Consider the following 14,540-nt stretch of genomic DNA (forward strand, 5'->3'; position numbering starts at 1 on the left):
CTTTACAAGAGACCTCCCTGCTCTCTACTTTCGTAAATTTAAGAAGAATACTGGCAGTCTCCCAAAAACTTCTCTGGACTGATATGGATCCATTTACAGGCTATCCCAGACCCTAGAGGAGCCTAGGGTCTGGGATAACCTGGGCGGGGGTGGGGTGGGGAATGGAGCCAGGAAATCCAGTGCCCAAACTGTTCCATTTTCAGATTTTGCCTGACTGTTAATCTACTCAGGCAGAGAACAGTCAAGTTGTAGGTAATCAATCATATCTGCTGTTAATAAGGTAGTGAAATGGAATAATTAGAATTAGGAGGATTATTTAAGTGTGTCCTTGAAAATTTTGCACCCATGAAAATGTGTATCATTCTTTATAATATGGCAAAATAGGCTAATTATATTATCTACAGACTGAAAACAATGGCTTGCATGTGTGATTCACAGGTGAATCTCTGATAGCTTATATAGTTACCTTTGTAGTTCACTTTGAAGCCAATTGAGCCCACACTTTCATCAGTCTGAAGGTGCAGCCACATCTGATTGTTCATGCTGACAATTAAATCTGGCACGAAGCTTCCCGTTAACCTAATCATAAACAAAATAAAACTCCTATTAGCCAGAAATTGGCTTCAAATGAGAGATATTAAAAAGCAAGAAAGAGATCTTGATTACAGCACTCTAAGGACTAGAATATCAAAGCACTTTTTTAAAAAACAGAGAAAGACCACCACTTTGCAATATTTGAGCTTTGTAACAGAGCAATGGTATGACAACAGTAATCTTGTGTGATTCTCACAATTGATGCTTAGGTTAAAAGGAAGGTGAAAGCTGTTCAGTATCTGAGACAAAGTTTTAATGATAAAATGTGTTCCTTTGTAAAGCCTGGATTTTCATAGCAATATCACATTAGCTAACCTACAGCTACAAATTACCTATATATTAAAGGATAATGGCTGATATCATTCAGTCAAGTTTATTAAACAGTCATAGACCAATTCTAAAATTCATATAAAGTACAAAAGCACTGAAGAACAGAATACAAGGAGGTCAGAACACTGATATCCTGACTAATGTTGCATGCAGGCTTCTGATAGCAGCACACACACAGTACTAGCCCACACGCTTTTGAAGTGCAGGGGCTCTTATGCAGGAGTGAGACTTTTTTCAGTGTTCTACCTGAAATCTGGAAGTGCTCTATTATAGCAGAAACATGTCCCTAATTCGAAGGGACAGATTTCCACCATAATAGAGTGCTTTCAGCATCTGGAGAGCTGCAGAAAGGTAGCTCTTACACACAATAATGCCGATAGTGCAGAAGCGTGGGGGTAGACACTGTGGGCACCTTTTGGGACCAGGCTAGCACATCTGGGGCCCATTTGCAACTCAAAGATGTAGATTTGCTTTGGGCAATGTCCCCTCCTCAAGATAAGCAGCTAACAGAAGATGAGATTGAGATCTCTCTGGACTGACCAAATATCCTGAGCTAATTTTGGTAATTAAAAGACAGTATTCAGAGGATAGCAGGAATAGACACCTTTTGTGATCCAGAAGACTCAAATGGACATCAAAGGATGGAACCACTATAAGAAGGAGTCTCTGGACATGGCAGATTAGCATCTTTTGCCTACAGCAAGAGCTGCTCACAAGGATCCCAGAGTTTGCAGCTAAGCCGCTGGGCAACAAGCAGGAACTCTGTCCATGGACAGGAGCTGTCTGTGACTTCTACTGCGCAGTGAAAAGTCAAGACTTCCCCAGACATGGTGCTCTGGCTCTCAGCCGTGATCTGAGCAACTGCAAACGCTCCTGTCTCCAGCCAAGAAGCCTCGTTCCTTCAGCTGAAGAGATCCACCGCTCTCAAGTCTCTGATGCTGGCAATATGCTGCTCCTTACAAGCCTTGGGCCCCTCCATCTTTTCCCCTCCTTCTCCTTCCCTCCCCTTTTCCTCTACTAATTCCTGATCTCCCCCCCACCGCAAAATCATGCCAGCCCTCAGCTTTCCTTAGACCCCCCTTTTTCCATCTATATCTGAATTGTATTAGGCTCTAGGAAGATTTAATGCACACACATATGTTAGTTAGGAACACGTTGAATATTGGTGCTGGCTAGGATGTTCTGTTTAAAATACTGTTAGTAATATTGATAGAGTGTTCTGCTTTCTGCTAGATTATGTTGTTACTCTTTTATACTTAATAAAGCCCATTGAATCGTTGAGGATTGGTTTGATCTCCTTTCTTCCATGCTCCCAGATCCTACATGGTCACCATATAAAAGAACTTGGTCACTTGGTGACACTATGAGCCAGGCCTAATTTTGTATGCTAGCTAATGAGCATATTTAGTATATAAATCAGGCCTGGACCGTAACAGCGGTATATACAAGAAACAAACAAAATTAAGAGGTATTAAAAACACAGCTTTTTCCAATAATTTATTATGCTCACTCTCCATTATTTCCCTCTGCCATGGACCACCTGCAGTACCTTCACGGAACCCCAGTGGTCCATAGACTACAGGATAGAAACCATTGCATTCAGAGGTGCACCTAGGTAATTTGGAAGCCTGGACCTAAAGGCCTTTGGAGGGAGGCCCCCTCTCCTCTGCAAATTAAGCATCATCATGCTCGGCCAGGTGACCACACCACCCTGGACAGAATAAAGAGGATCTGAGGATCCCTGGGGGCTGTGGAGGCATTGGACTTCGGCCAGGAAGTCCAGGGGTAAGAGCACCTCTGATTGCATTATGTAATTAAGCTATAGGCATGATGAATCTGAAGAGAGATTACTACATCTGATCATGGAAATGGAATTATTGTTGAACTGGTTTTGTCAATCAATTCTTGGAGAGAATCAAAGCCTCAAGATATGTCCCATAGGCCTCAGTGAATAGAAGAACAATGCTCTCTTTGTTATGGCTCTAATACTTGATAAAACCTTAGTTCATCTTAGTTGTGAGAAGTAATATTTCTTATGTGTCCCTAAGCGTAAGGTTACACTGGCATCCCAATCTAAGGATACAACAAGAGGCTGCATTTCACTGGCTGCATTTATAGAGTCCTTCCTATGCTTTGAATTAACACCATTATCATGAACATGAAGATTTCCAGAGTTCCTGATTATAATTAGTTTTGACACATTTTCCAATAATCTGACATTCTTTTTTCATATATTTTATAGATTCTGCTTTCAAAAAAAGCTGCACACATGATCCCAGATGGAAATACTATCAATAGTATTATTTAGCAATGTGTCAACCGTCCTCTTTAAGAAAATTTAATTCTCCTAAAAGAGAAGGGATAGTTGGATGTTTACAGATTTGAGCTTTAGAGTAGATTACTAATTATCCCTTTTGCTTTCAACAGGTGTATATAATGTAGCAATAATATGCACTGACTTAACTGTTTTGAAAAGCAATCAAAACATTTCGTTTAAATTGTCTTTCCATTTAAAGCTACTAATTATTCTGGGCACTTTCAGACTCTCACACCTGATCAATGCTAATTTGGACTGTGCTGGTTAAATGCTATTAAAAGAAATCAAAGCACATTTGTAACACTTTAATGTTTCAGAAACCAGATGTAGTCTGTTTGCACAGAAGTGGGTTTTCTAAAGGGGCAATCCTGTTCAGTGTGTGTGTGTGTGTGTGTGTGTGTGTAGAATCCCATTGCCTTGAGTTACTACGGATGGACAGGATTATAATTCAAGGTTGGAATAGTTAGGAGCGCTCAAATATGAATGTTAAAACTGAACATTAAGTTGCCTTATACCAAATTGGGTCTTTGGACCATTTAGTCTGGTATAAGTTCAGACTGGTAGCTGCTCTCCAGAGGTTCAGGCACAGGTCTCACCCACCCTTGTCATTTGCATTTAGCTAAAGATGTTAGAGTTGAAACCTTGTTCATGCAAAGTATGTGCTCTATCACTCAGAATGCATCTTGCCAACATTAAGTCAACTTGTCTAAAATCACGGTCTTAACTGAGGTACTTATTGTGCGGGGTCAGAACTATAGAGATGATTTTGATCTACCTGTTCTAGATGGGATCACACTTCCCCAGAACGAACAGGTTCACAGTCTGGGAGTACTTCTGGATTCACACCTCTCCCTGGTTTCTCAGGTTGAGGTGGTGGCCAGGTGTGCTTTCTATCAGCTCCAGCTGATACGCCAGCTGCGCCCATTTCTCGAGATTTATTTGTTTGTTTGTTTGTTTATTGTTAAATTTATATACCACCTTAAATTAAAAACAATCCCAGTTAAAAAACATATAATAAAAATGACAGTTAAAAGTATTAAGCTAAAAATATGACAACAAATCTGATTTAAAATATATAAAATACAAACATAAAAAGTGTACACAGATAAAAACACAAAGAAGCTGCAATAAAAAAATCATGTAAAGGCCTGGATAAAAAGCCAAGATTTAACCAGCTTTCTAAAAACTGTAATGGAGTCAGAGGAGTGAATGACCACTGGGAGAGCATTCCAAAGTCTGGGGGCAGCAACAGAGAACGCCCTGTCCTGCGTGCACAACAACTGAGCCTCCCCTTACTGTTGGCACCCGGAGCAGAGATCCCTCAGATGATCTCGTCAAATGGGCAGCAATCTTTGGGAGCAGGCAGTCCCTCAAGTATCCCAGGCCCAAACCGTTAAGGGCTTTAAAGGTCAAAACCAGCACCTTGAATTGGACCTGGAAACACACTGGTAACCAGTGCAGCTCTTTCAAAATAGGTGTGATATGATCACACTGGATAGCTCCAGATAGAACCCTAGCTGCCACATTTTGTACAAGCTGCAGTTTCTGGATATTCTTCAAGGGCAGCCCCACGTAGAGCATGTTACAGTAATCCAGCCGTGACGTGACTAAGGCATGGGTAACTGTGGCCAGATCTGCCTTCTCGAGAAAGGGACACAGCTGGCTCACTAGCCGAAGCCGTGCAAAGGCACCCCTGGCCACCGCCTCCACATGAGATTCCAAAAGCAGAGCCGGATCCAGTAATACCCCCAAGCTACGTACTTGCTCCTTCAAGGGGAGTGCAACCCCATCTAGAACAGGTAGAATCACCTCATCCCGATTGGTTCTCCTACTGACCAACATTACCTCCGTCTTGTCCGGATTCAGTCTCAGTTTATTAGCCCACATCCAACACATCATGGCCTCCAATTCCTGATTCAGGACATCCACCACCTCTCTAGGATCAGGTGACAAGGAGAGACAGAGCTGAGTGTCATCTGCATATTGCTGACAACTCAGTCCAAGTCTCCAGATGACCTTTCCCAGAGGCTTCATGTAGATGTTAAACAGCATGGGGGACAAAACCGAACTGAACCCTGCAGGACCCCACAGGCTAATGGCCACAGGGTCGAGCAGTAGTCCCCCAGCACCAACTTCTAGACTCCTCCCCCCAAGAAAGGAACGGAGCCACTCTAGCATAGTACCTCCAATTCCCATATTCAAGAGGCAGTCCAGAAGGATACCATGGTCGATGGTATCGAACACCACAGTGGGGTCCAGCAGAACCAACAGGGATGCACTCCCCCATCTAGTTCCTGGTGAAGGTCATCCACTAGACCGACCAAGGCAGTTTCAGTCCCATATCCAGGGTGGAAGCCAGATTGAAAAGGGTCCAGATAATCTGTATCATCCAAGACCCTCTGCAGCTGGGACACCACCACACGCTCTATCACCTTGCCCAAAAAAGGAAGGATAGATACAGGTCTATAGTTGTCCAGGTTGGAGGGATCAAGGGAGGGCTTTTTTAATAACGGTCTTACCACCCCCTCCTTGAGGCACGGGGGCATCCTGCCCTCCCTTAATGAAGCATTAATTATCACCTCCAACCATCTGCCTGTACCCTCCCTGGCAGCTTTTATTAGCCATGAAGGGCAAGGGTCAAGAGCGCACAATGACCTCAAAACAGTGGTACATCTGTTGGTAACCTCCAGACTTGACTTCTGTAATACACTCTACGTGGGGCTGCCTTTGTATGTAGTCCGGAAACTTCAGTTAGTTCAGATTGCGGCGGTCAGGTTGGTCTCTGGGTCATCTTGGAGAGACCACGTTACTCCTTTACTGGTGGAGCTACACTGGCAGCCCAATAACTGCACTTGGGGGGTGCTGGGGTGACCCAGAGTGAGTGGTGGTGTTGTGCACATGGGGTGCCAACCACTCCCATGGGTTTCTAACCCATAGGGTACAGGGTTCTGTTGTTTCTGAGGTGTTCTGTGTGTAGACTATCTGGTAGCAAATGAAATTTCCAGTACAAACCATGAATCCACTCTCATTTGCTACCAGAGAATCTACACTCAGAACACCTATGTGCACTACACCGCCACTTGCTCTGGGCCACCCCAGAACCCCACAAGTGCAGTTATGGGGCTGCTGAAACCTCCATTCTTCCCTATGGAGAAAAACCTTAAAGAGACATGTAAACGTCAACAAATCACCAAAAACCAGCCCTCTGCCAAAATCCTTTGAAAAAATTCTGGTAGCTTCCTTGCCCCCCTTGGGCACTACCACCAACCCCACACCACTCTAGGCCACCCCTTTCCCCCCGATGTGAAGCAATACACCCTCCATTATACCTTATAGGGGAAGATGCATAAACTTCAACAATTCACCAAAAACCAGCCCTTTGCCCAATCCCTCTGCAATTTGGGTGGTAGCTTCCACCCATTAGGCACCACCCCACGCCACTGTTCTACCCCAGATCCCACTCTATGTCCCAAATCTGGCTCAAAGACACAAAAACTTGAACAATTCACCAAAAAAATCATCCCGTTGCCCAATTCCTCTGCAATTTGGGTGGTAGCCTCCACCCATTAGGCCCTACCACACCACACCACTCTTTAGGCCCTGGGACCCGAAATTCAAGTAGACATCAGATCGGACCTTTTTGCATTGAAGTCAATGGGAGGCAAAAAGGCAGGAAATTCAAATAGATGTCAGAACTCAAAATGGAGGAGGAAGAAGAAGCACTTTATCGGCCACAAAATGGAGGGCCGAAGCTACAAATAATTCTGAGCCGAAACAGGGGTGATTCATTTCGGCTCCAAAACATTTTGGGAGGGCAAGAGGATGATTCGTTTTGGCAACGAATCACCTGAAACAGGCAGTTTTGGGTACAGATTGCTCTGTACCCGAAACGTTTCACACATCCCTAATTCCTGTAGCTCCCTCTGTGCCCACACACTAGTGCAGTGGTGGCAGAGTGATTTGGGGTGTAGAATCCCTTTAAGCATTTGAAGCAACAGCTCCTCATTTTACTTAACTCCCCCCCCACCAAATCTAAGAACTCATATCTCCCCTCCAAAGTTCCTTTTCTCCCCCCTCAGAAAAGAAATGAAGTGAGGAGTGTTTGCATTCCTGGAGTGTCTCTTTCAGCCCAGAGAGCTGTTCTGTCATCATCTCCTTTCTCCCATTCCATTCAAAAATGGTAAGTCCGAAAACAAACCTGTCACCCACATAAGATATAGCCGATAGAGGGTAGTTCATCTTGGGCCTCTTGGAAACTGGAGCTGACACTGCATACTACACACGGTAAAATCTCCCACTGAGTTTTACCACAAAGAGGCTTTAATACAAGCAGTAGTATGGACTATTTCTAGACTAAAGAGGAGTTAACTCTGCAGAAAGTGCTAGTATAGGAATATCATGAATTCAGGTCTATAGATGCACTCTGTCTTGGAACAGGAACTTCCACACAACTTTCATTCCTCTTCAAGGTAAAACTACTTTCTTTAAAAAGGAGCACTATTGTGCTTACAATAGTTTAGAGCAGGGCTGCATAACTTTGACCCTCAGCAGACAACAGGGATGGTGGGAGTTGCAGTCCAACCAGAGGTGCTCTTACCCCTGGACTTTGGGGCCAAAGTCCAGGAGCTCCATACCCCCTGGGGGACCCCAAATCATATTTAGTCTGTCCTGGGTGGTATGTTTGTGACCTCAAGAACCTATGTGTTAAAAAATGATGCTTAACTTGCAGCGGATGGGGAGGGGGTTCAAAAGCCTTTAGGTCCATGCTCCAAGATTACCTAGGTGCACCTTTGAGTCCAACAGCTGGAAGGTCAAGTTGTGCAGCCCTTGTTTAAAGCATTTAAACCAAAGGGGTATTCACTGAGAAACATCTTGAATAATCAAAAGATACAGCAATTTAAGAAAGATAACAACAATCCTAACTTTTATACTCTGGCTTTGCATTATTGGAAGTCTATTGAGTCTGTCCAAAAATTGAGAGTAAAAAAAACCAAAACATCTTGCTATGTTATATGGCTAGCAGCAGTTCCCACAGGTGGGTGATATCTGACTCCCTCATTAGAGGAACAAACTTCTCTTTTTCAAAAGGACAACTTTAAGAACTTAATTTTGTTTTGTGATCCTTGGCCAATCAGATCTTGGAACCAAGGTATATTGGAACTAACCAACTGGGAAGTTTGGTTTTAAGTTGTCCCTTCAAGGTATTTCCTTAATTATTAAAGGCAAATGGGGCAGAAAAGTAATAACAGTCTATCAAGTCAGGTTTCTTCTTAAAAGATCACCACTTAGCTGGATGCTTATCAGTCTGGTGGGAAGTGTACTGTGTTTGAAGAGACAATTGTTGTGAGAGGTTCCCTGGGGTCATTCACTAATGAGTCATGTATTGTGACTCATCAGCCTACTCCTATGGCAATTTGGAAGCACACTTTAATTTCTAGATAGCTCATATATAAAATTGTATCCCAAAGGGGGCTTCTCCATTTCACTTGCCACCAAGAAACATATCAAACAGAAATGAATAAACCTTGCAAAGCAGATTAAAGATGCCAATTTGAACAAGAAATAACTCCAAGACAATCGTGCTCAGGCTGACAGCATGGTAAATTGGAAAAAAGATTTTCTGCAAATTATTTGCACATCTTTGCCACTACATCTTCTTTATTATAATATAGTGGCAATGTTACTTTGAAGCTCACGATAGCTTGAATAATGTGCTGATAAGAGAAAATGATGGAGTGTTCATTTACATTCGTAACAAAACACTGTAATTTCATCATTTTAAAAAAATATATGCTTTGCATCATATGAGCCGCTACAAAACATTCCCAGACATGTGAAAAATGATTCATATTTGCTTAGAATAAGGGAGTGAGACAGTAGGGGAGGAGATAAACTGTAAAACAGTGGAAGATTGAATCTGAAATGAAGAGAAATTATAATGATAATGTTGTGTTTATATATCTATTAGAACTTAAATAATGTTGTGATATGAAACCATTAAAGCAATCCACTGTCACGATTTTCAGACAAATCATGAGTCCTTCCTACACATCTATAACGCTGGGCAATGCTATTAACAAGAGATTAATCTCCTCCCCCTCCCCTGCCACTCTCTCCAAAGTATGATCACTCCAAGAGTCATAAAGATAATGAGAGAGGGACTTAGAAAACCGTGCAGGAAAACACATACAGAGAAAATCAGAGTGAAAGAAAAGGGACAATCTTATCTAGAATCATAGCATCACATAATTTTATAGTTGGAAGGGACCTTGGAGGACTTCTAGCCCAACTCCATGCTCAAGTCAAGAAACTGTTACAGCATCCCTAACAGACAGATCACCATCCAGACTGAAAACTTATAGAGAAGGAGAACCCACCTCCACCAAACAGCTTTTACAGGTAGAAAATTCCTGGTTTCCTGTAATTTGTTATTGCTCATATTTATATACCACTTTTCAATGAAGAAGTTCTTGAAGTGGTTTACATAGCAAAAGGTATGTAAACCACTCACCACCACACAATCTAAGCGGAATCACAAGGGATACACCAGCAATAAGCATTGGAGAGACATTGTGAATAAAGAGAGTTGTTCTCCTGCTACTAAATACAAGAAAGATGACTAAATAGGGTTGCTCTCCCTCTACAGGGAAGCCACCACTTTAAAAGGTGCCTGTTAGCTCAATCAGCAGGGGCTGTTTCAACTAGGGATCAGCACGAATCGAAAATTGCTGTTTCAATTCAAACACGAATTTCGTCTGCCCCCAAACAGGTCAATTCGATTCAGATTTGATTAGATTCAAATAGAACCTGAATTGATTTGAGCGGGGGTCTCATTTCAGGAACTGCTCCTGGCAGGAGCAGTAACTGCAGATTCCACAGCGGGGGGAAGTGGCCACCCAACCCACCATCTCCCCTGCGGTCACTGCCCATTTCTTTGACAAAGCAGAGGCACAGAGGCGCCTTTTATAGGCTTTTGGAGGGAGTGGTAATTACTGCAGAGCTGGCAGCAGAGGGCTAAGGGGGCAACCTGGGATGGAGGGGGAGGTGGCAGTGGGGGAGAGGGAGGCAACCTGACCTGCAGGGGGATGGCGGGCTGGGTTGCCACCTTCCTCCCACACTGTGGGCTCTGCAGTTACTGCTCCAGCCAGGAACAGTTCAAAGGTGCCTCCATGGCTCTTCTTTGTCAAAGGGGGATGAAGGTTCACATGCCCGCCCCCCCACTGCAGGCTCTTCACAATAAATTCAGGGTGCCCCAGCACCTCTTCAGTTTTTTAAAAGACTGAAATGAGACTCTCCTCTCCCTCCCTACCCCCTTGCCCCATACAGCAAAACTGGAATCAATTTGGACAGATTCAATCCAAATCTGGGGTGATTCAATTCTTAATCAAAACACTTGAATCAGCCAGATTAGAGTCAAATCGATTTGTGTCTGAATTGATTTGCACATCCCAAGTTTCAACCCATCAGTTCTAATCTGCCCTCAGACGCAATGCAGAACAGTTCTGTTCCCTCTGTAACCATTCCTCATGAAACATAGTTTCTAGACCCTCACCATCTCAGTTACTCTCCTCAGAACAAATTACAGCTTTTGATTAATTAATTCTTTGCATTTCTGTAATGCCCCAACGGTGGTTTATATCATTTAAAATAGAAATAGATGAGTTAAAAACACAAAATTAATTATAACCGTCAAACTAGTTTTTAATGTTCTTAAAAGGAGATGCCCAGAACTGAATACAGTTGTAGAAGGCTATCCAATTAACAGCCTGCAGACAGCAGCATAAGTCATATAGCATGATCACTCTACATCTCCCTTAAAGACTATCTGGACTTCAGAATCATAGAATTTTAGAGCCAGAAGGTACTTTGAAGGTCTTCTATTTATTTATTTACCACATTGGTATACTGCCCAAAACGTAAGTCTCTGGGTGGTTTACAATAAAACAATAACAATAAATACAAAGGTGAAAACATTACAACAATTTAAAATTTAAAACATTAAAACTAGTAAAAACACAATTTAAAAAATCTCTCTATATAATTCTCTAGGGCATATCCGTGGTTAATCCCATCTGTGGCAGCTGTTGAGAGTTCGCGAACAAAAGCACCTGACTGGGCAGTGGAGATTCCATATGCAGAAAAGGAGAAGAGCAGAAGCACCATGGTGATTGGGCAGTGGGGATTCCATATGCAGATAGGGAGGAGAAGCCTGTGGCACCATGGTGACTGGGCAGTGGGGATTCCATATGCAGATAGAGAGAAGAAGCCAGTTATGGTTAAGGTCATTTGGAATGCACCTGTTACTGGTCGGAAGATGTGCTTGTTTGTAAAGGAGAGGAATCTCTCTCTCTCTATATATATAAGGATAGTGGATGGGGGTCTGCGAAGAGAGGGGTCGTGAGGGAAGAAACAGCCCTTTAGGGAGCAATAGCACTTAGCAATAGCACTTACATTTATATACCGCTCTATAGCTGGAAGCTCTCTAAGCGGTTTACAATGATTTAGCATATTGCCCCCAACATTCTGGGTACTCATTTTACCGACCTCGGAAGGATGGAAGGCTGAGTCAACCTTGAGCCCCTGGTCAGGATCAAACTTGTAACCTTCTGGTTACAGGGCAGCAGTTTTACCACTGCGCCACCAGGGTGCCATTGTGTGAATTAGATGAGAAAACAAGATGAACAAGTTCTGTTAACTCAGGAAGGGAGGGTAAGAAAGACAGAGGGGAAGAACGAATGGAGAGAGAAAGAGAGAAAGGAGGAAGGGTGAGTGATGGGCCGAAGCCTGTCAGTGGCCTGGGGGAACAAGTGGACATGGCGGTGCCTATTGGCAGCAAGGGAGGGAGGCTGCTGTTTGGGGCTACTGCTGCCATTGCCACTGCTGCTGTTTGGGGCTACTGGGGCCTTTGGCAGAGGGAGGCAGGCAGGCAAGGGAAGGGTCTGGGCCTGTCAGCGGCCTGAGGGAAATGAGCAGCCATGGCAGTGACAGCAGCAAGGAAGGGCCAGTCAACAACAGTTGCTGCTCCTGTGGGGAGGAGCAGTAGCGGGGCTCGGGTGAGGATGGAGAGATCTCTGGGGATAGGGGGGCTGTAGCTTGGCCAATAGACAGCAATGCTGCAGCCATTACCTAGAGGGGGGAGGGGGAATGGCATAAAGGGATGGAGGAGGGACTAAGAGGGGTGAGGGGGAAGCAGTGAGGAGGAGGAGCAGGAGTGAGGCTCAGGTGAGGGTGGAGAGATCTATGAGGTGAGGGGGGCTGTGGCAGGGGTGAGGGGAGCAATCTAGTACTAACATGCAGATGCTCCGTGTGGGTTTAGTATCTAATTGGATGCTTTGAAGCAATTTTGAAGGAGAGGATGCTTAGGAGCGATCATGTCTACTGCCCTGGTAAGTTTACTGTTCCAATTCTCCACCAGGGCATCAACAGGATCACCAGCAGAACCAACACTAAATCCCTCCAAGGCTTATTGAAACCCTATTGGATCCAATAGGGATCCAATAGGGATCCTCGGGCAGACCATTCTGATGGGCCCCTCACCCCTCCAAAGGTGGGGTGAGACTGTGAGTCCAACTTTAAACAGATTGTAGTCCGTCCATGACAATGGGGAAATCACAGGAGTCCCCACCCATGGAACACCACCCTCTGACCAGCAATGTGTGTCAGATCCAAGACCCTCTGTTTGAAAACCCTCTGTTTGAAAACAGAGATTGAGAGTGCACCAAATGCATTAAGCAGATTGTTCAACTGTAGAACAACTCTTAAGGGTTAGGAGATTTCTCCTAACATCTAGCTTCAATCTGCTTCCTTGTCATTTCAACACATTTCTTCTAGTCTGCACTTAAAATCAACATGTTCAGAGCTTCCCTTGGTTTACTCTTCTTCAGGATAAACATACCCAGCTCCCTCAACAGTTGCTTCTAGAACTTGGTGTCCAGACACCTCACCAACTTTGTTGCTCTCTCTGAACCCTTTCCAATTCATGAATGCTCATATTTTAAAGCAAATGTTTGTGTGAGATTCTGGGGGGCGGGGATTTGGCCCCTTGAACAGAGTCCTGGTTTTGGTGGGAAAGTGCTGGAGTGGGGAGGTTTTCAGCCCCCTTTAGCTCCATCTCCTTCAGCCACCTGCCTCTTGTTCCCTTCTGTACACTCACAGCAAGAGTATAAGGACCGTACACAGGCTTGCTTACCCTCCATTACTTCCTCACTTCTCATCACTGGCCCCAAAACTGTTGCTGCTTGTGACAAAATAACGACAACAAAAGAGACCACAATGGAGGTGTCCTTCAACATTGGAGGGGTAAGAATGCCGAGCTTTAAAATAACTAAATATAAACAGCAGAAGACTCACAAAACGGCACTGTTACAAAAAGAGAAAGTAAGTTTTTTAGTGTACAAGTTATACAATGACTGCACAATGTACACAGGTACAGATATACACACAGGTAGAGTCATTCATATGTTATGTTGAACACAGGTACAGATGTATGCTTTCTATCTATACCACACATTTGAAAAGCCTGTATCCAGGTTCACTTTTAAAACAGAGGTACAGTCATTCACACAAACACATGCACAAGTGAGCAGTTATCTGTACACTCATACAACATAACTGAATCAGACTCAAGTATCAGCAGGAACTAAAGAACTCTGGGATATGTAGTTATTGAGGGAGCATATTATTTTGAGATCCTAGAGTTTCCTGTGCAATCCCTTAATCTCCCTCTCCCTCTTCAGGTTCCCCCCTCACTTGCAGCCTGGTCTTGGCCCCCATAAACCCTCAAGCCTTGGTAAAATATGACCATCCTGTCATGCTTGAACCCTGTCAGCAATCTATTGCTGATGTCACATAAAGACCAAGGAAGTGCCAGCGTTGCAGGAGGAGCAGATTACAATATTTGCAGACTAACTGCACCAGTGACCCAAGGAAGGGGCAATTTTTTGACAATCTCCCCTTCCCCAGGAAACCTTCAGTACCACCCCAAAATATGTCTCTGAGGGCTGAACAGGGATGTGCACCTTGGTTGTTTTTTTAAAAAATAGAAGTAACACAGACTGGCAGCAGCTTCTCCAAGGTTGCAGGCAGGAATCTCTCTTAGCCCCATCTTGGAGATGCCAGGGAGGGAACATGGAACCTAGATGCTCTTCCCATTGCAGCTCCAACCCCTAAGGAGAATATCTTACAATGCTCACACATGTAAGAACTTGGAACCCCTGCTAACATGGCAAAGAGGCACCTTTTAATGTGGTGATTCTCTTTATTTAGCAGGGGGAGAGTAACTGGCCCTATCCACCCCCAG

At 44.0% G+C, this 14,540-nt stretch overlaps 1 protein-coding gene across 7 annotated transcripts in view; it reads right to left on the reverse strand.

Annotated features, from left to right (window-relative positions):
* CSMD3 (CUB and Sushi multiple domains 3) overlaps positions 1-14,540 on the reverse strand; it is a 1,041,917-nt gene that overhangs the window by 427,908 nt on the left and 599,469 nt on the right. For all 7 annotated transcript variants that reach the window (XR_008306202.1, XM_053246219.1, XM_053246218.1 and 4 more), the window contains one exon: positions 467-579. Coding sequence is in view for 6 of the 7 variants with exons in the window: in XM_053246219.1 (XP_053102194.1) it covers positions 467-579 (113 nt within the window). In the remaining variant the exon portion in view is untranslated. The remainder of the gene's footprint in view (positions 1-466; positions 580-14,540) is intronic.

The sequence above is a fragment of the Hemicordylus capensis genome, chromosome 4 (assembly GCF_027244095.1).
Source record: "Hemicordylus capensis ecotype Gifberg chromosome 4, rHemCap1.1.pri, whole genome shotgun sequence".
NCBI lineage: Eukaryota > Metazoa > Chordata > Lepidosauria > Squamata > Cordylidae > Hemicordylus > Hemicordylus capensis.